The 22,717-nt window shown below is 46.9% G+C and overlaps 1 protein-coding gene across 1 annotated transcript in view; it reads right to left on the minus strand.

Annotated features, from left to right (window-relative positions):
* The window catches only part of CFAP52 (cilia and flagella associated protein 52), a 60,373-nt gene that overhangs the window by 19,980 nt on the left and 17,676 nt on the right, over positions 1 to 22,717 (minus strand). The window contains exons 3-6 of the mRNA XM_030206316.1: positions 22,000 to 22,136; positions 16,894 to 17,022; positions 7,183 to 7,282; positions 2,273 to 2,389 (exon numbers count right to left, since the gene is read on the minus strand). Coding sequence (XP_030062176.1) covers positions 2,273 to 2,389; positions 7,183 to 7,282; positions 16,894 to 17,022; positions 22,000 to 22,136 — 483 coding nt within the window. The remainder of the gene's footprint in view (positions 1 to 2,272; positions 2,390 to 7,182; positions 7,283 to 16,893; positions 17,023 to 21,999; positions 22,137 to 22,717) is intronic.

Consider the following 22,717-nt stretch of genomic DNA (forward strand, 5'->3'; position numbering starts at 1 on the left):
GCCTTCCGGAGCAGGGGGACCTTGCGGGCACTGCAGGATTGCAATCCGTTATGTCGTAATGTGTTACCAATGGTTTTCGTGGTGACAGTGGTCCCAGCTGCCTTGAGATCATTGACAAGTTCCCCCCTTGTAGTTGTAGGCTGATTTCTAACCTTCCTCATGATCAAGGATACCCCACGAGGTGAGATTTTGCGTGGAGCCCCAGATCTTTGTCGATTGACAGTCATTTTGTACTTCTTCCATTTTCTTACTATGGCACCAACAGTTGTCTCCTTCTCGCCCAGCGTCTTACTGATGGTTTTGTAGCCCATTCCAGCCTTGTGCAGGTGTATGATCTTGTCCCTGACATCCTTAGACAGCTCCTTGCTCTTGGCCATTTTGTAGAGGTTAGAGTCTGACTGATTCACTGAGTCTGTGGACAGGTGTCTTTCATACAGGTGACCATTGCCGACAGCTGTCTGTCATGCAGGTAACGAGTTGATTTGGAGCATCTACCTGGTCTGTAGGGGCCAGATCTCTTACTGGTTGGTGGGGGATCAAATACTTATTTCCCTCTGCAGAATGCAAATAAATTCATATACTTTCCACAATGTGATTTTCCGGATTTAATTTGTGATGTGCTATCTCTCACTGTTACCAATAACCTACCCTTCAATTATGGGCTGCTCATGTCTTTGTCAGTGGGCAAACTTACAAAATCAGCAAGGGATCAAATACTTATTTCCCCCACTGTATCTGGTTGACATTCCTTTTTTGATTATTTTAATTGTATAGTTAACTTGTGTGCCCTGCTTTAAAGGATGTCCTTAGGCGGCTTATCAAATAAATTAACCTTAAACCTTGAAAATGGGAAGGGCAATAAGCTTCTCCCAAACCCAATTCTGCCCCCATATTCTTTGCCATATAAAAGTACATATATTATGAGCCCATGGATACTTTTACCTGCATGGTGCCATGGGTGTAAGGGGCAAAAATCAGTAGGGGATGTGCTGTTTTAAAACAGGGAAAACACACCTAAATTTCTTGTGTCATATGTAATCTGAAGTGACTCAAAAATTACACCTCTGTGATGCCCCTGGTACATTCTGGATTTTAGTGCCCGAGATCATTCCCACCCAAAAAGAAAATGGGAACACATGAAGGTAAGTGGGGAAAGTGTGGAAGATGCATGAGTTTTGTATATTTTGTTTATTTATTATTTATTTAAAAGACTTATACACCACCTAAAACTTGGTGGTTTCCAAGAAATATTCACAATAAAACAAGCACCACAAAATACATACAAAACTCATAAAAGTATATTTAACGATTTTCTGCTTAAACTCACAAGGCTACCACAGTCAGCCAAAGAAATGCAGCCACAAATAATCGAGTCTTCAATAATTTGTGCAAAACTACCACAGTGGCAGAGCTGATCGTAAAGTACATTCCATAATAAAATCGCTGCCGGAACAAAGGCACAAGCCCATGTGTCAGCATAATGTAGCCATACTACATCATCTGTAGAAAACCACATAGCAGCTTCTGACCTCAATACCTGCCTTGGCTGACATTGTTTTGGAAACAAACTTATCCGCAGCGGGAGGGGGGTGGTGGTGGTAGTGATGCAGTGCAGCTTCCTTGAGGGACATTCTGATGCCCTTTATTGTGTATAAAATGTTTTAATATGGCTGAAAGCCATAAACCCCAGTTGTATGCAGCGACATACAAAGGGCGGGGCGGTGGGGGCGGTCCGTCCCGGGTGCACGCTGCTGGAGGGGTGCAGAGAGCAGCCGCGCGCCTGTCGGCTCCGCTGGTTCCCTGCTCCCTCTGCCCCGGAACAGTTTACTTCCTGTTCCGGGGCAGGAAGTAACCTATTCCGAGGCAGAGGGAGCAGGGAGCCAGCGGAGCCGAGAGCCGCGCGGCTGCTCCCAGCAGCTAAAAATGCACTCGGGGTGTGTGTGTGTGTGTCATTGCACCGGGGGGGGGGGGGGGGGGTTGTGCTGCACCCGGGGGGGGGGAGGTGCGCATCGGCGATCCGCCCCAGGTGGCAGCCGACCTAGGATCGTCACTGCTTGTATGGCACTATCAGTGCACCTATCACACTGCATAAGATGAATTTCTGGAGCTTACAGAAAGTTTAACTGACTTGCACAAGGTCAACAGTGAATGACAGTTAGGGGAACAGAATGGTGGTCACCAGTTTCACAGCTCTGGGCTCTAACCACTAAACCAGACCGCTAAGCAAACTGTTGGACCATAGGAACTAATGTAAAGGAGGGCTACAATTTACCTGGCTGAACTTCTCTTTCTCAGGCCCATAGGCATTCAACAGCTTCGATTTCACATTTATTGAAAGGATATCCCCAGTGGTAGTACCACAGTACAAGTAACTGTCATCTTCAGCTACCTGAAAAATGTTTAGAGAATGGAATCAGAGTCTTGTTTCACCTCAACAAATGTCATGAGATACAGAGATGCTATCAATGAAGGAAATCTGAGGCAGACAGAAACATTTAGATTTTATTTTCAGTAAGATTAGAGTATGCCTGGAAAACAGAACCACCAGGTTGAACTTGGTCTTGTACCACTACTGAAGTCAGTATCTAAGCTATCATATAAACCTGTTTTCACCCATATTTTCTTCAATTAGTCAGTTGGTCCCTGACAAGTCACAATGCACCAGAGGCTGCACAACCTGCAGTATACAAATGTAAGCTCTCACCCTTGACCTCAGAAGTTTTCCTTTTAAATATTGTATTTCCTCCCCTCCTCTCTGTCTTGCAATTTGTCATTATTTCTTCTCTACTCCTTTCTTAGTTCTCCATTATATATACAAAGCCACTCAGATATTATTTGATGGGCGAGATATAAGCCTTTAATAAACTTGGAAGCGTTAACTGATATTTGGACTGGTGACCTCCAAGGAGAACTGGGTACTGCAAGAATTTATTGGCAGCTCAGAAGATTTCATATAAGTCTTTTCAATAAATGAGTACATAAATAAACATGGAGGAAGGAGACCCTACACTATGTTACTATCAGGCTAATCTGACACAAAACGGGAGATGGGCGTCCTTCTCTCAGGGTTGCCCAAATCGGCATAACCGAAAGCCAATTTTGGGCATCCTCAACTGCTTCCTGTCACGGGGATGACCAAAGTTCACAGGGGCGTGTCGGCACCGTAGCGAAGGCAGGACTGGGGCGTGATTAAGAGATGGGCGTCCTCGGCCGATAATGGAAAAAAGAAGGGCATCTCTGACGAGCATTTGGCCGACTTTACTTGGTCCATTTTTTCTTGCGACCAAGCCGTGAAAAGGTGCCCGAACTGACCAGATGACCACCGGAGGGTATCGGGGATGACCTCCCCTTACTCCCCCAGTGGTCAGCAACCCCCTCCCACCCTAAAAAAAAACTTATTTTTTTTTTTTTGCCAGCCTCAAATGTCATACCCAGCTCCCTGACAGCAGGTCCATGGAGCAGTTTTAGTGGGTGCAGTGCATTTCAGGCAGGCGGACTCTGGCCTATCCCCCCTACCTGTTACACTTGTGGTGGTAAATGTGAGCCCTCCAAAACCCACTCGAAACCCACTGTACCCATATATAGGTGCCCCCCTTCACCCCTTAGGGCTATGGTAATGGTGTACAGTTGTGGGGAGTGGGTTTTGAGGGTTGGGGGGCTCAGCACCCAAGGTAAGGGAGCTATGCACCTGGGAGCAATTTCTCAAGTCCACTGCAGTGCCCCCTAGGGTGCCCGGTTGGTGACATAGTAGACCATGCTCTGTTATTATGGAACCTTGAAGAACTGGGAATCACAGGCAACGTTTTGGAATGGTTCAGAGGCTTCTTGGAAAGTAGATCACACAGGGTCAAAGTCAATGCAGACTTATCCCAAAACTGGAACAAGAAATGCGGTGCCCCCAAGGCTCCCCCTATCTCCAATACTGGTCAATGTCTTCCTCCGATCCTTAAGCTCACTAATAGATAAAAATAACTTTGTCCACTACATCTACGCAGACGATATTTCATTATTAAACCCCATACAATCAATTCGCAAAATAGATGTATAAAGGGTCCAACAATGCATCAACCTACTACAAAAATTGATGCATGATCACAGGCTAAAACTCAATATCGAAAAAAAACCAAATTTTTATGCTTCAACACTAAACCAGACTAAATCCTTAAGTCAATTACTATTAACCAAGCGAACTTCGATGGCTCTCCCAAAAATTAACTCCTAGGAGTTCAAATAGATTGCGCCCTTTTCTCTGGAAGCACAAGTCAACGCCCTAACCAAAACATGTTTTTACCTAATGAGGAAGCTCCGCACCATTCAGAAGTAATTTGAAATCAACCAGTCGAGCATCTGGTACATGCGTTGTGCTATCCTCACGACTACTGCATTCTAATATACTAGGATGCACAAAAATCTTCCTCAAGAGACTTCAAACCATTCAAAATACAGCAATCAGACTAATCTTCAGGCTATAAAAATTCAACAGTGTCTCCCCTTCTTACATCAAAATACACTGGCTCCCCATTGAGGTGAGAATACTTTTCAAGCAGCCTGTTTCCTCTTTAAAACCCTGGAAGCCCTGATCCCCAGCTATCTACTAGCCCATTTCTGCTTTGCAACCTCAACCAGATCAAGGAGACAAGAAGCCGCCAAATTCTTCACTTTCCCCTCATCTAAGTGCAAAAAAGGACTAGCGTTGTTCGACAAATCTCTCGCCATTCAAGATGCCAAACTTCGGAAAGACATTGCCAGAATGTATTCCCCCACATAATCTTATCTCATGTTCCGAAAAAAAAGATATAAACCTTCCTATTTAAGAAATATCTACTGTAATTAGATTCTTACATACCCCCAAAACAACAATTGTAATTCTCAGAGGAATGCTCTGATCTCTTTACCCCTACAAAATGTATGTAAACCGCTTAGAACTGAAAATGTATTAGCAGGATATAAGCCCCAAGTGTAATGTCACTCTTTTTGTGCATGTTTAAATGTGTAAAATGGCGGGGGCGTGTCAAGATGGCTGCCAGACCGAAAGGGTGGTAGAGAGCTCAGAGCGTTTTTGGGAAAATATTTTTACCTCAGTGTAATAATGCCTCATTCTAAAAGGAAGGGAACGTTAAGGAATGTTCCTCAGCCTACCTTAACGTCTTCCCCTGCCCAAGCGTCTCTGGAGCGATACTTTCCCGGTTTCTCCAAGTCTAGGAGGGAAGTAGATCCCATAGCGGGGGAGCTCGAAGAAGCGAGTTCCCCGCTGGGAGAGGAAGCCTCCCTTTCGCCACCATCCACATCGACGATCCCTCCGTGTCCAGCGTCGATTGCGGCCCTGGAGGGAAACCCCACCGAACCAGGAAGTGTATCGGAGGGGGCAACCAGCGAGGACCCAAGACCGCAACAAACGGCACTGAAAGCTGATGGAACGTGGTTTCCCTCAGAAAGAAGCCCGGAGGTGACACTAGAAACACTTTGGGTGATGTTGGATCGGATGAACACTACACTGCAGAAAACCTCAGGTGATGTTATAAATTTAAATGCCAAATTGGAGGGTCTAAAAGTAACTGTTGATTCCGTAAAAGAAGATTTAACAAAGCAAGTGACAATTTTGAGGAAAGAAGTGGATATGCTTAAGGACTTTAAAGATGTAGCTCTTAAAGATAATATGGAAATGAGGAGGAAAATTGAACAATTAGAGAATTATAATAGAAGGCTCAATCTTCGTCTTTTGAATTTTCCCAAGTTAACAGGGGTTACCCCGATTGACACATTACGTAGATATTTGACTGAGATATTAAAAATCCCCCCAGAATCTATTCCTCCAATAAATAAGATTTATTTCATTCCTAAACCAAAGGGGGAATTACAAGGTGTTCAACAGAATATGCCTGATTTACAAAATATCTCTGAAATTTTGGAACAATCTATGGAAATAGTATTGGACAGAGCTACATTAATAATTTCTTTGGTTTTTGAGCAAGACTACAACAATATCTTAAGATTATATTTTCGGAATTCCAAAGCTCAATTTTGTGGGTCTAAGGTCTGGATGTACCCAGATGTGACAAAACAAACACAACAGAAAAGAAAGGCATTTCTTGCTTTGAAACAAAAGACGATGGACATTGGGGGATCTTTCTTTTTGGCATATCCAGCTAAATGTGTAGTCAAATTAGGTCAAACTAAATATAATTTCTTTTCCCCGGAACAACTGAAATCGTTTTTAGAAATGAAACAACTTAAGTAATATGTGGGAATATGTAAAAGTAACTTGGAGAATTGGCAGCTTTTACCTTTGTTTAAAGTCATTTGTTATGATAACTTCTTTAATTCTATCACTCCCCCCATGTATTGAGGTCTAAGAAAGGTTAATTGAATTTCCTAATTGACTAATTTAACTTCAATGTTCTTTTTCCTGTATAAGACAAATGTTTTCTTGTTAATTTTATTTTTTTGGGTTAAATAATGCAGGATGAGAACATTAATAGCATTTATTATTATTTACCTGTTTTATGTTCGCAAGGTTATACTTGTAAATGATATATTGAAAATATAAATAAAGAATTAAAAAAAAAAAAAAAAAAAAAAAAAAATGTGTAAAATGGCTACTCCCACTGTACATGCCAGCAAATATGCATGCATTCCTGTACCCTCTTATATGTATTTTACAAAAAGCTCTATGTCGGGGCAGAACCTTATGTTAAATACCCACAGAATTGAGCATGTCCCAACCTGGATGTCTTAATTCCCATCTCAAAGTTCTATGTAAAATTCAGCTTCACATGTTACTGTGTTAAACTGTGAGAGTGCTATCTTTCAGAAAAAAAGACACTAAATCAAGGTCTTATCTATAATGTAGGTATTAAGAATTTCTGCCAATTTTTGCAAAAATAAGAATTAGTCTTCTTATCATGACTACATTGCAACACCGACTGCATGAGCCACCACTGCTCCTTAAAAATATTTCCATCGTAGGATAAGCACTGGAAAAAGTGATCTAAAATGCCCTATTATTGATACTAATTATTATTTTGGAGGAGAGTGATGTGCTGTGTCTTTATTTTCTTCTCATGATATGGATTTCTCAGTATAACACGTGATTATAAAATTCCTGTACTTGTGGTCAAAAGCATTAGCATTAAACTTAAAAATATATATCCATGAATATGATTCCAGTTAAATACTACTTACTGCTAGACATGAAATGATTCTTTTCAACTGCCCAGTATAGCAGTCAGTTGCACGTATTTTTCGGTTAGCTATGTCTACTTGCCAGACACGCAGTGTCCCTCTGAAGGAAAATCAAACAGAAATGAATTCAAATCCAAATACAGTGGGTCAGTTCCTGGTGCAATCCTGTTTTTTTTTTTTCATCCATCACAGCTCTTTGTAATATGACTAGCACCATAACATACTAAGGAGGTCTTTTACAAAGGCGAACTAGCATGTTTAGCGCATCACTAATGGGCATCACTAATGTTTAGCGCATGCTTATTTAGTGTGCAATAAAAATGTTACTGCACCTTTTAAAGGGGTCCTAAAATCATAATGCAGTAAATCATGGCAAATAGAGAACTAAGGGGGCAATTCTATAATGGGGGAGCCTCAATTAGACATCCTGAGGCCATGAAAAAAGGTGTGAGCTAAATGCAAATAAGTTACAAAATCTAGGTGCCTAGATTCCTTTATAGCAGGGTTGTCCAACCTTGGCCCTCGAAGGCTGCAATCCAGTTGGGTTTTCAGGATTTCCCCAATGAATATGCATGAGATCTATTTGCATGCACTGCCTCGATTGCATGCAAATAGATCTCTTGCATATTCATTGGGGAAATCCTGAAACCTTGACCTGGTATCATTTAGGCACCTGCACTTATGCCAGCCATAGAACTGGCATAGGGCCCCTTTTACAACGCGGCGTTAAGCCCAAAGCGGGCTTACCGCTCACTAAAAAGGAACTACCGCCACACGGGCTTACCACTCACTAAAAATACTGCAGCAGCCTGGCAGTAGTTCCCACCCCCAGTGTGCCATCATATCCGGCACTACAAAATATATTTATTTTTGTAGCACCGGTGTGTACCCGGCGGTAATTGGGCAGTGTCGCACGCTGTCCGGTTACTGATGGGTTAGCAGGGGACCCCTAATCGCCACCTCATGTGTGCTCAGTTTCTTTAAAACAAGCTTGCACGGCGCTGAAAACAGAACAGGGCACCTGGCAATGTGAGATCAGCACGGGACAAACGCTTCAGCTGGTGGGGGTTGGGGACCCCCGCCAACCAAGGTACCTTCCAGCGGCAACGGGGGAGCGAAGCGGTGGCGAGGCAGAACTGTTACTTTCCAGCAGCGGTGGAGCAGCGGCAGGGGAAAAGGTGGTGGCAGGAGGGCGGCAGTGGGAAGGCGGGCTAAGATGTGCCCCCCGCCTTGGTCTCTGGCCCCCTCCCATCAAGATATGGCTATGCCCCTGCTCTGGAATAGTGTAGTGGTGGGTGCAGTGCACTGTAGACAGGTGGACCCAGGCCCATACCTCCCCCTACCTGTTACACTTGTGGTGGAAACTGTGTGCCCTCCAAAACTCACTGCACCCACATACAAGTGCCCCCTTCACCCATAAAGGCTATAGTAGTGGTGTATAGTTGGGGGTAGTGGGTTTTGAAGGGCTCAGCAGACAAGATAAGAGAGCAACAGTGAGATGTGTACCAGGGAGCATTTATAAGAAGTCCACAGCAGTGCCCCCTAGGGTGGTGTCCCATTGCTCTCCTGGGATGTCTGGGGAACCAGTCTGCTAAGAATGCTGGCCCCTCCTATATCTCAATGGTTTGATTTTCTACGTTTTTTATTTTTATTTTGTAATGGCCTGAAAAGATAAATGCACACAGCACAAAACCTTGCTATAAATGGTATTTAAAAAAAAGATAGCTGATTTGCATTTTCGAAAATGGCCATATTTCCTATTCAGATTTGGGATGTTCAGAACAAAATATCCAAAGTCCGACAGACATCATACTGAAAATGCACTGCCACATGTCATTATGCTAAATATTTACATGGGTAATATATGCACCTAGAACTGCCCTTCAATTAGCCCATCAAGTCTGTCTACTTGTTTCCGATATACAGCCTGCACATGGCTTCCCAACATAATCCTCTTTGGGTAAGCATATAAATTCCCATGTTTAAACAAACACCCTGTCTTTACTCAGCTTCACAACCCTGTTCCTGGTCTGTTTCAAGCATGTTGTATCCATGGCTGTTTCACGTTATGCTGTTATGTTATTTCCATTTGGGTCTCCTGATTCTATGGGCAAACCAGCACTCAACTCATGTTACAATGCATGATTAATATGCATATCTGCCTTTGTAAAGCAGGCTCCCACAAAATAGGATCCTTATTGGAAGTTATGGTTAACAATGACCACTCCATGCTGATTATCCCTGCCTTCTTGGAAGCCTAATGTAGTGTCATGCTGTTGATATTAAGGCTGCATCCATGCCATTCTGTGCCTGTTTGGTTTTGGTATCCTGAAATCTATTCACAGTACCACTTTCTGCTCACTGGTTTGTGTTCTCCCCTTCTTGGTTCTCTACAGTTTTATATGACTGAGCAAACACTTGAGCCCCCTCAATACCTCTGCATTCATTGTCTGTCCCAAGCAGGTTTAAATTCTATTTTGTTTTTGGTTGCCATTACCTTTGCTGGTAGGCTATTCCTGGCATCTACTAGCTTCTCAGTAAAGGTAAAATTATGTATAATCATACCTGATAATTTTCTTTCCATTAATCATAGCTGATCAATCCATAGACTGGTGGGTTGTGTCCATCTACCAGCAGGTGGAGATAGAGAGCAAACTTTTGCCTCCCTATATGTGGTCATGTGCTGCCGGAAACTCCTCAGTATGTCGATATCAAAGCTCCATCCGCAGGACTCAGCACTTAGAGAATTACACCCACGAAGGGACACTCTGCCCAGCTCACCACCGCCGAAACGGGGGAGGGGAATTAACCCAGCTCATCCCCACACAAGTGGGGGAGGGGAATCCGTCCAGCTCATCCCCGCGGAGCGGGGGAGGGACACCACACCCGCCGATGCGGGGGGATCTGGCTTATCCTGCAACCGCAACCGCGGGAGGAGCTGACTGACCCTAACACCGCCGAAGCGGGAGGGGTACAAAGCTGCCCTACAGCCGCACGAAGCGGGAGGGAGTGCCGGCAGAATTTTAAGTCTCAATCCAGCCCCGTAAAACGGAGGGGAGAGGAATGCAGCAGCTCACTGTAACACAAACTCGTCTTAACTCTTGAAGAATCCAAGTGAAAAAACTTGAACACGAAGTCTTTCTGAAGTAACTGAAGACTAAACTTGAACCTGAAATGCAACCAGAATAAAAACAATACAGATATCTGGGCGGGGCTATGGATTGATCAGCTATGATTAATGGAAAGAAAATTATCAGGTATGATTATACATAATTTTACCTTCCATATCATCAAGCTGATCAATCCATAGACTGGTGGGATGTACCGAAGCAGTACTCACCCAGGGCGGGACATTGAAATCCCTGACCTCAACACTGAAGCTCCAAACCGGGCCTCCGCCCGTGCAGCCACAGTCAAACGGTAATGCTTGGAGAATGTATGAGCCGAAGCCCAAGTTGCCGCCTTGCATATCTCTTCCAAGGAGACGGATCCGGCCTCTGCCATCGAGGCCGCCTGAGCTCTCGTGGAGTGAGCCTTCAGCTGGATAGGCGGCACCTTCCCCGCGGCCACATAAGCCGCTGCAATGGCTTCCTTGACCCATCTTGCCACTGTAGGCTTAGCAGCCTGCAGACCCTTACGAGGACCTGCAAACAGGACAAACAGATGATCCGATTTCCGGAAATCGTTGGTCACTTCCAAGTATCTGATGATGACTCGTCTCACATCCAGATATTTAAGAGCAGAGTACTCCTCTGGGTAGTCCTCCCTACGAAAGGAAGGGAGACAGAGCTGCTGATTCACATGGAAGCGAGAAACAATCTTGGGCAGGAAGGAAGGCACTGTGCGAATAGTCACTCCTGCCTCAGTGAACTGCAGAAAAGGCTCTCGACATGAGAGCGCCTGGAGCTCGGAAACCCTTCTGGCTGAAGTGATAGCCACCAAAAAGACTGCTTTCAACGTCAGGTCTTTCAGAGATGCCCTCGACAAGGGTTCAAAAGGCGGCTTCTGCAATGCTCTTAGTACCAGGTTGAGATTCCACGCAGGCACCACTGAGTGCAGAGGAGGGCGCAGGTGATTAACTCCCTTGAGAAAGCGCACCACATCTGGCTGCGAAGCCAGGGAAGCACCCTTCAGGCGGCCCCTGAAGCAAGCCAGAGCCGCTACCTGGACTTTAAGGGAACTGAGCGACAGGCCTTTCTCCAGACCTTCTTGCAGGAACGCCAACACTGAAGAAATTGGAGCAGTGAAGGGAGAAAGTGAGCCTGCTTCACACCACGCTGCAAAGATACGCCAAACCCTGGCGTAAGCAGTAGAAGTAGAGCGCTTCCTCGCTCTCAGCATAGTGGCGATGACCTTGTCTGAGAAGCCCTTCTTCCTCAGACGCTGCCGCTCAATAGCCAGGCCGTAAGACCAAAGGGGGAGGGATCCTCCATCACCACGGGACCCTGATGTAACAGGCCCTGCTCCACTGGCAGCCGCAGAGGATCGTCGACTGAGAGCCTGATCAAGTCCGCATACCAGGGACGCCTGGGCCAATCCGGACCCACCAGGATTACCCTGCCGGGATGCTTTGCCACCCGGTCTAGCACCCTGCCCAACATGGGCCAGGGCGGGAACACATAGAGAAGCTCTTGTGTCGGCCACTGTTGGAGAAGAGCATCTACTCCCAGGGATCGAGGGTCCCGTCCTCTGCTGAAAAAGCGCGGCACTTGGCAATTGGCCGATGACGCCATCAGATCTAGGCTCGGCTGGCCCCAGCGCTTCGTGATGTCCAAGAACGCCTGAGCAGATAGCTGCCACTCTCCGGGCTCCAAGGTATGGCGACTGAGAAAGTCCGCCTTGACATTCATGACTCCGGCAATGTGGGCCGCTGAAAGCTGCTCCAGGTTCGCTTCCGCCCACTGGCAAAGATTCATAGCCTCCTTGGCTACAGGGGCGCTCTTGGTACCTCCCTGGCGGTTGACATAGGCCACAGCCGTGGCATTGTCCGACAGGACCCGTACAGGCTTCAACACCAGTACCGGGATGAACTCCAAAAGCGCCAACCGAATGGCTCTGAGTTCCAGGAGGTTGATAGACCACTTTGCCTCTGCAGGAGACCAGAGCCCCTGCGCTGTCCTTCCCAAGCAGTGGGCTCCCCAGCCCGACAACGAGGCGTCCGTCGTGACGACAATCCACTCTGGGGTCACCAGAGGCATTCCCGCAGACAACTTGTCTGTCTGCATCCACCAGCTCAGCGCCTTGCGCACTGCTGGGTCCAAGGGAAGGCGCACAGCATAATCCTCCGACATCGGAGTCCAGCGCTGCAGCAAAGAGTGTTGAAGTGGTCTCATATGAGCCCTGGCCCAGGGCACAACTTCCATCGTGGCCGTCATAGAGCCCAACAGCTGCACATAGTCCCAAGCCCGAAGGGGAGAGGCTACTAGGAACTGGTCCACCTGAGCCTGAAGTTTGACAATCCGATTGTCTGGCAGGAACACTCTGCCCACTTGGGTGTCGAATCAAACTCCCAGGTACTCCAGGGACTGAGTCGGGCGCAGCTGGCTCTTCTCCCAGTTGATGATCCATCCCAGGGAGCTCAAAAGAGCAACTACCCGGTCCACAGCTTTGCCGCACTCTGCATAAGAGGGGGCTCGGATCAACCAGTCGTCCAGATAAGGATGGACTTGTACCCCTTCCTTTCGTAGGAAGGCCGCGATGACCACCATTACTTTGGAAAAGGTCCGCGGAGCAGTAGCCAACCCGAAAGGGAGGGCTCTGAACTGGAAGTGTCATCCCAGGACTGCAAAACGCAGAAAGCGTTGATGAGGAGGCCAGATGGGAATATGCAGGTACGCTTCCTTGATGTCCAAGGATGCCAGGAACTCTCCTGCCTTCACTGCCGCTATAACAGAGCGGAGAGTCTCCATGCAAAAGTGCCGCACTTTCAAGGCCCGATTGACCCCTTTGAGGTCGAGGATAGGCCGGACAGAACCTCCTTTCTTTGGTACCACAAAGTAAATGGAGTAACGTCCCTTGCTAAGCTGACTTTCTGGCACCGGAACGACCGCGCCCAGGCGGATCAGATTGTCCAAGGTCTGCTGCACTGCCACAGCTTTGACCGGAGACTTGCAGGGAGAGAGTACAAACCCGTCTTTTAAGGGTCGGCAGAACTCTAGTTTGTAGCCGTCTCTGATGACTTCCAGCACCCACGCGTCTGAAGTTATTGTGGTCCACTCGCCCAGAAACGAGGACAGCCGTCCTCCAATCTGCACTGGGGCGTGGACCAAGACCCCGTCATTGGGTACGAGACCCTGGGGGAGGACCGGAGGGAGCACCTCCGGGACGGCGGTCTCTGCGAAAGGAAGGCTGCTTGGGGGAGAAATTCCTCTTGAAGGAAGAGGGGGCAGAGGAACCCGACTTGCCCGGGCGGTACCGACGGGCTTCCTGCAACCGTCCTCTGGAGGTACCGGGACGAGTACTAGCCCGAGCCCTGACCTCTGGTAATTTCTTGCCCTTAGACGTGCCGAGATCGGTCACGATTTTGTCCAGCTCGACCCCAAAGAGCAGCTTGCCTTTAAAAGGCAACCTAGCCAGGCGGGATTTAGAGGCGTGGTCAGCAGACCAATGTTTCAGCCAAAGCCACCGCCGCGCAGAGATTGTCTGAGCCATGCCTTTAGCTGAGGCCCTCAAGACATCATACAGCAAGTCTGCCAAATAGGCTAAGCCCGATTCCAGGGCCGGCCAATCAGCCCTCAAGGAATGATCCGAGGGGGAAGCCCGCTGCACCATAGTCAGGCACGCCCTGGCCACATAGGAGCCGCAAACTGAGGCCTGCAAACTTAAAGCAGCCGCCTCAAAGGACGACCTTAAGGCCGCCTCCAATCTTCTGTCTTGGGCGTCCTTAGGGCCGTGCCACCTTCCACCGGCAACGCCGTTTTCTTAGTCACCGCAGTGATTAAAGAATCCACGGTAGGCCACAGATAGGCCTCACGTTCACTCACAGCCAAAGGATAGAGGCGGGACATAGCCCTAGCCACTTTAAGGCTCGCTTCTGGGACATCCCATTGAGCCGAAATTAAGGTGTGCATGGCATCATGCACGTGGAAGGTTCTAGGCGGGCGCTTCGTCCCCAGCATAATGGCAGAGCCAACAGGGGCTGAGGGAGAGACGTCCTCCGGAGAGGAAATCTTCAAAGTGTCCATGGCCTGTAACAACAGGTTGGGCAAATCCTCTGGGCTAAAAAGCCGCGCTGCAGAGGGGTCATCCGCTCCATCCGAGCGGGGATCCGTCTCCTCCAAGGAATCCGCAAAGGACCGTTGGGAGACCTCAGACACGCTGCCCTCATCTACATCGGAGGAGACAAATTCCTCCAAGGCCTGGGAATCAACCCGAGGGCGTTTACCTCTGGGAACCTCAACCTCTTTACCAGACGAGGGAGCAGGGGCAGCGTTGTGCATGAGGAAGGCCTGATGCAGCAGCAAAACAAACTCGGGGGAGAAACCCCCCAGACTGTGCACTTCCGCAGCCTGGGCAACAGCCCTAGACGCACTCTCAACCGGCGCTCGCAATAGCGGGGGAGAGACATGCTGCGCATCCAAAATGGCGTCCGGCGCGAAACTCCGCGAAGGAGCCGCGCGGGAAGAACGGCTCTTAACTTTAGCCGCTTCTGTGCCGTCGCCCAAATTAAGGGCGTTCATGGCATTAATGTCTCCAACCTCAAGGGCGGCCCAAGAAGAAGCCGTCCGAGCCGCGTGGCCGGCCAAGATGGCGGAGGCGAGGAGCGGGTGATGGGCGTTTATGGCGGGAAAAAACCGCCACGCCGGAGGAAGGACCGGGACATTCATCGGTCACGAAACTGTCACCCAACAAGGGCGAATCAGGCTTTAAGACCCCCGCATCCCCTCTAGAAGCGCTCAAGCGACCCGGGGAGCGACCCTTTGCGCCCTCGCCCTCCGACGCCATATGCCACGAGGAGAAGAATCGGGGAACCCCCTGCCCGCTATAAAAAGGTAAAAATTACCTGCTGTCCGCTCCGAGTTGTAACGACCTGGTGTCCCAGTGAGTAGCTGCAATAGACGCTTAAATAAACGTCGAAATAAACGCCTTTAAGGACGTTCAAAAATTTTTTTTTTTTTTTAACGGAGCCAGCGGGAGGGGGGAGAAAAGGAGGGACCTGGCACCACCAGGTTTGCACTTGCTCAAAAGAGCCCTCAACCCCAGGCACTCAACAAAACCTAAAAATTAGGCTTGGAGGCCTAGCCAGAGCTGCTGCTGTGTGTGACCACCACCTGCTGAGATAGAGAACATACTGAGGAGTTTCCGGCAGCACATGACCACATATAGGGAGGCAAAAGTTTGCTCTCTATCTCCACCTGCTGGTAGATGGACACAACCCACCAGTCTATGGATTGATCAGCTTGATGATATGGAATATGTACTTTCTCACGTTTCCTTGCACTTGAATTTTCTTTTCTATGAAAAAGTGCACCTTCCCATACTTTACTGAAACCTGTCAACTATCCAAATGTATTCATCTTTCATATCCCCTGTCACTAGGGTTTGAAAAACATTGTCTTTCTTTGAAGAGATTGTACTGCAGACCTTGTATCATTTTAATAGACCTTTTCTGAATTACTTCCGCCTTCTCAATGGACTTCTGAAAATAAGATCTCCAGAACAGAACACAGTACTGCTATGTGGGTCTATACAAAGTATACCTGAGAAATCAGGACAGCAAAAGTGAGGGTGGAAGAGAATATAGCTAACGACAAAGTGAGGTGATAAGCTGTGTCAGGTACTTGGAAAAAGGAAGAAAGCCAGAGGTGGAGCTATAAGACTGCAAGGTACCAAGGACTGATTTGTAACAGAATTCTTCCCCTGCACAAAATTTACCTTTTTCATCACATATGTGATCAGGACCTTCCATGAATCCCTTGCCTTTATTGCCTCAGCCCATATACCATTGTAGCCATGTTTCCTTCTACACTGGCTGGCACCTTTTCTCTTTGCCATGATTTAGTGAAGCAGAAAGCGGCAGCAATCGGGTGGTAAACAGAATGTTGCAGAACACACACTGCTGACATGGGAAGCACATGCAGGGGGAGCTGCTTCATGCAGAAGCTACTGTGCTGTTCAGCCCTGTGGCATAGCCACGGGGGTGTTGGGGGCTGGACCTCCCACTTTGGGCTCAGGCCCAGGGGTGTGCTGGTAAATTGTTAACAGGGGGCTCTCTCTCGCCAGCAAAGTAAAAGAGAATTCAGGAGGGGCCCAAGCCCACATTTTGGGATCCATTTGTTAAAGTAGCCATGGAGAACCGGCTCCCAAAATTCTTAAAAACTTAACAAACGGCTCTCGAGAACCTGTGAGAGCCTGCTCCAGCACACCACTGCTCAGGCCCCCCCCCAAACCTACAACACCATGTTAAATGGTTGGGCATTCCAAAGCCCAGCCAGCTAAATAAATTCGGTGCCTGAGCCACTCATCTTCCTTCTTGTGCCAGTGGCGTGCTTCCAGCTGCTGACGCCGGAACTTCTCTGTGAGTCCCGGCATCAGCAGCTGGAGGCAAGCTGCCGGCTTCTGATTACAGCAGAACACAAGAAAGAGCTCGGACCTTGAATTTGTTTGGCTGGCAGGGCTTCAGCATCTCCGCCATCAAAAGTATTTTTAACTTGTGCAGGGTGGGGGAGGGAGAGGGAATGTGTCGCTCCCCCCCAAATTATTGACACTTACTCTCCACCTGACATGAAGACCTCATCAGTCTTATTGCAGAACGCCACTGTCAGGGTATTTCCAACTCTGACTGGGGAAGCCGGGCTTCCGCAGATAGCTTCTCGTTTTGCTACATTCCATAAAATCACACTGAAATGAGAAAAAACACATACTAAAGATGTGCTAATAGCGGACATTCAAATAGTTCAGTTCAAAATAATGATAGTGTCAGAATTATGAAACACACTAAAGGATGGCAGTTGGCTTGGAAGCATGTTTAGGCTTGTTATAAAAAGAAGGGGGAGGGGGCTAGAAAGTGGATGTGAGCACTGCAGTTTCCAAAACTCATCCTGGTGACCCCACTACAGAGGTAAAAATGTATAAGGAATCCATTTTGAGGGTTAACGATATAGATTGACTCATTATCTGGATATTCCAAAACCTTGGTGATGGGGGGTGGGGGGTAAGGGTTTTGCATGCTTTACCCCTTCCCCACCCCTCCAGTTTACAAACTAACAAACAATACACAATATATACAAGTACAAAATTCATGGTTTCTAAGAAACTAAGGTATGCCTGTCTCACGGATACAATAAGAGACAGGAAACAACATATATTAACTCAGAATAAAGAATGCTGAGAAATAAAGCAGTGGTGAGCTAGATCCTTTCTATGCATCTGTTTGGGATGGAGGGGAAAGGAACTACAGGTCTTAATGATAACTTTGAAAATTAAATCCAACAAGCTGTATTTCTAGTGCCATATAATTGAATGAAAAAGTTGTCATAAATGGAATCAGGCTCAAGTTAGACTGGATTTTTAGCAGCCTGCCGGAGGCTGCGAGAGGTTTATCAATTAAACATAACATTAAACGATGCTCTGAGTAGATGTAATATGGAGTAACGCAGTACTGCAGGACTTACAAGCTTGTTTCATTCACTTTTTGATTAAAATATAGATATTTTGCCTTGACAACCCTAGTGATAGAATGCTCATTACTACAAACACTTCCACTTCCACGATCAGACACATCTTTCATCCACATCCACTATTTTATAATCTTTTCACACAAAAATATGGACAGTAAAATACACAGGTACGGCAAATAACTAAAAGAATGAAAAGTTCCTTTTTTCCTTCTAACACAGTTCAATAAAGCAGGGCTTCCCCAAGTCCGGTCCTGAAGTACCCCTTGCCAGTCAGGTTTTTAGGATATCCACACTGAATATGTATGAAAGAGATCTGCATATAATGGAGGCAGTGTATGCAAATCAAGTTCCTGCATATTCATTGTGGATATCCTGAAAACTTCACTGCCAAGGGGTACTCCAGGGCTGGATGGGAAACACTGCAATATCTGGTGATTTAGCAAATGAGCTAGAGCAGTGGTTCCCAAACCTGGTCCTGGAGGCATCCCAGGCAGTCAGGTTTTCAGGATATCCACAATGAATATTCATGAGAGAGATTTGCATGCATTGCCTCTACTACATGCAAATCTCTCTTATGAATATTCATTGTGGATATCCTGAAAACCTGACTGGCAGGGGTGTCTTTAGGACCAGGTTCGGGAGCCACTGAGCTAGACAGAAAGAGTGTACAGTGGATCATCTGAAATGCATTAGTCAAACTTTAAATCACTTTAAAATTTGGAGGTTTTGGAGGTTTATTTAGCCAAACATGAGTTGAAGCCAAAGTGAGGTCTTTTCCCTCCAAAAAAAACCTCCTATGTTGTTTATATGATTTGGAACAGAGTATGTAGTGGTTCACTGCTGGTTCTTTGAAGATGTTCCTTTTGGAGAAACCCAGGTACACCAGATTGCAGGGCCGTGCCGATGCGGTAAGCGAGGTAAGCGCCGCAGGGGGGCGCCCACCTCTGGAGGGCGCCGCCGCGGTGCTTACCCTCGCCCCCGCGCCCCAGCCCAATCGTGGACTTCGGACGTCTCTGCTGCCCTCACAAGCGTAGCGCTTTTGCGAGGCAGCTCGGGCTCTCCCTCCTTCCTTCCTTAGTTCCTGCTCTGGCTCCCCGATCAGCAGCCCCCTCCCCCCCCCACCGCGTGTTTTAACCTTTACGCGATGTCAATCAATGAAGAACGCACACCAGACTCGTTTCCAGCTTCTCTCTTCACACAGTGTCCCGCCTTCAGCGTCAGCGATGATGCATTTCCTGTTCCCGCGAGGGCGGGACACTGTGTGAAGAGAGAAGCTGGAAACGAGTCTGTTGTGCGTTCTTCATTGATTGACATCGCGTAAAGGTTAAAACACGCGGGGGGGGGGGGGGGGCTGCTGATCGGGGAGCCAGAGCGGGAACCAAGGAAGGAAGGAAGGAAGGAGGGAGAGCCAGAGCTGCCTCGCAAAAACGCTGCAGCCTGCCACATGTAGGGGGGAGGGCAGGGGAGAGAAGAATTGTTGGCCATGTATGGATGCAGGGCAGGGAGAGAGAAGAAATCACTGGACAGGAGGGGAGAGGGCAGAGCAGGGGAGAGAATTGCTGACAGGCATGGATGGGAGGGCAGAGAGGCATGGATGGGAGGGCAGCAGCAGGGCCCAGGGAGAGGACAAATTGCTGGAAGGGAAGGGGAGGGGAGAGAGGAGGATTGCTAGCTATGGATGCAGCAGGGAAGGGCAGAGAGGGACAAGGATGGACATGGGGGCCCAGGGAGAGGACAATTTGCTGGAAATGGAGGGGAGGGGAGAGAGGAGGATTGCTGGCTATGGATGGAGGAGGGAAGGGCAGAGAGGGACAAGGATGGACATGGGGGCCCAGGGAGAGGACAAATTGCTGGAAATGGAGGGGAGGGGAGAGAGGAGGATTGCTGGCTATGGATGGAGGAGGGAAGGGCAGAGAGGGACAAGGATGGACATGGGGGCCCAGGGAGAGGACAATTTGCTGGAAATGGAGGGGAGGGGAGAGAGGAGGATTGCTGGCTATGGATGGAGGAGGGAAGGGCAGAGAGGGACAAGAATGGACATGGACGGGAGGGCAGGACCCAGGGAGAGAGAAGAAATTGCTGGAAATGGATATAGAGCAAGAAATGAAGAAGAAAGGAGGAAAGTAAAGAAATAAATGGAAAGGAAGCCCTGGAAATGGAGTTAAGAGGACAGATAGCAGCAGACTCAGATACTGGGCCAGCATGATCGGAAAAAGAAAGTCACCAGACAACAAAGGTAAAAAAAAATCATTTTATTTTCATTTTAGCGTTTGGAATATGTCCACTTTGAGAATTTACATCTGCTATCTTATTTTGCAATGTATAGCAATTTGTTTCTAAGAATATTGCTGGCAGTTCCTGTCAGTGTGGCAAGTGGTGAGCGATCATTTTCACCGGGGGGGGGGGGGGGGCGCCAACTGATAGTCTGCAGGGGGGCGCCAGAGACCCTAGGCACGGCCCTGCCAGATTGCAGTAATTCAAGTGAGAGATCATAAGACCATTGCTAAATCCAATGACAATAAATACAGCCGAAGCTGCCAGATCATCTTCAGCTTCCAATATGTCATTTTTATTACAGCTGCTACCTCTGCATCCATGGTCAAACCCTCATTCAACCAAACACTCAAATCCTTTACTTTATAGGCTTATTAAATGCCCACCCTGTCTATCTCCAACTGAAGAAGTGGGTTCGCCTCACAACTTGTCACTCACAAGACCTCTGATTTTGGCATATTCAGCTGTAACTCATGCACCTGCAACCAGTCAGAGAGCTCCTGGAGACAGGCATTCATAGCACTCAATTCTTTCTGGCCACCTCTTACAACTGGGAAATGGATTTGGATGTCATCTGCATAAAGATAGCAAATGAACCCTGCTCATCTTACCAACTCACATAAATATTGGAGAAATTCAAAGACAAGGTTTAAGAGCAGCAAGTTTGTGTAACTGCTGCTAATTATTGACCAAAGCAGAAGTGGTTGTCGTAAATCAAAGGCTGTAGGTTTTTCAGGATGACCGAAATATGCAACTAGACATCTTAAGTAAAGCAGTATATGACACAGAGACCAATTTAGTAACCCGTGGGATTTCCTGCAGGTTAGTGGTGTCTCTGTGTGCAATGCATTTCTACGGATACAAATAAGTTCTCCTGTGCTAAAATTGGCATGTAGCAGTTTTCAAAACGTTCATACTAGCATAACCCAGCATTAGCATGCCTATAAGTTAGGCACCCACTGCTACACCAGCCATAGACCTGGCATAACTGCTGGCATTGAAATGCAAAAGGCATGCATCATTTATGCATGATTAAGTGGCAGCCCTGCCATGACACTCCAGCCATGTGAATGCCCTCCTTGCACTTACACACTATGCCACTTGTGCACAGCCCTACAGAACAGCATTTAGTTGCTTTGCTGCCACTTGCACACATAATTCTACACTTACCCACAAAAGTGATGGTATTCTGTACATATACACGCACAAATGGCATATATCTGCGGGCACTAAGTTACACAATTGCCCCCTAAGGACTAGATTCTGTAAATGGCGCCCTAAACTGATCGCTGAGTGCTATTCTATTTACAGTGCTCTGAGTTGGGTGCCATTTTTTGAATAGTGCGTAGCTCCGGGAACTGCACCCAACTTTGGATGCGAGAATTTACACCAACTGAAATGTACTGTAAATCCTCGTGCGTAAATTAGGCACAGATCCCTCGAATTCTATAATAACGTGTGCATCTTTAGTGAATGCCCCCGACCTGCCCATTCTCCTCCTATGCCCACGTCCCTTTTCAATTGCACGTTATAAGATTTAAACGTGCATCTTTGTAGAATAGCATTTAGCAAGATGCACGCGTAAATCCAAATTGTTGCCAACTGATGCAAATAACTGATTGTTAGTGCCCAATTATTGGCATTAATAGGCTCATTACTCAATTAAATTGTGTGTGCATTCAAATTTCTGCGCACAATTTTGAGCGACATACATAGATCCAGGGGTAGATGCATAGAAATATGAACTGTCATGATGCAAAATTATGCAAAGCAGTTCATTTTGGATGGTCTTTTTGCAAATTGGCGTACAAAGGTCTAACGTTAGTCTCTCCAACCTACATGATTACTGGAAATCCTATGTTTTGAGACATCCAAGAACATTTAAAAGTTTCAGCTTTCATCCTGTAGAAATACAATTTTTTACCTGCCGTCATCTATTCCACCCAGTGACAATAAGTACAGATCATTTGGAGAGAATGATAGAGCTTGAACTTTGACCTTGTGGATTGTCAGGGTAGCAAGCAACTGTTTCTTAGCATAGTCCCACAGGTTGATATCTGCCTACAGTTGAAACAAATCAGAACAAAAGAAGTTTAAACCTGAAGGCAAAGAGTTTATAGAATATGTTAAAAAGAGATGACACTTCAATCAAAGTATCGTGAGCAAGTTAGAGAATAAGCACTTTACCTGAGCTCACTGTAGTCTAGACATTAATTTCTAGCACAAGTAAATGGCTAGCATTAAACTTAATAAAGAACTTTACTACTTTATACAGTATGGTACATGATCTTAATTTTAAGTTTTTAAGCAATGTACATTTTTTCAGTAAAGGCACTGTAGTTATTGTCTGAGCACTCTAGCTCTTCTTGATAGCAAGTCTTCCTAGAAGAAACCTTGCTTATAACAGACTGGAAGCTTGTGTGTTTCAGAAGTATCTGTTATTGGAATCAGATTCTAGGATGACAAATGTACTACTGCTCCAGTCTCTTTATTTATTTATAAAAACCTTTATACCACTTTTCTGAACCAATACATATGTTCAATGCGTAACATATAATACACAATTAACACACACACACACCAACAACACATAAGATTATTATTATTATTATTTATTACATTTGTACCCCACACTTTACTGC

The sequence above is a fragment of the Microcaecilia unicolor genome, chromosome 6, assembly GCF_901765095.1.
Source record: "Microcaecilia unicolor chromosome 6, aMicUni1.1, whole genome shotgun sequence".
NCBI lineage: Eukaryota > Metazoa > Chordata > Amphibia > Gymnophiona > Siphonopidae > Microcaecilia > Microcaecilia unicolor.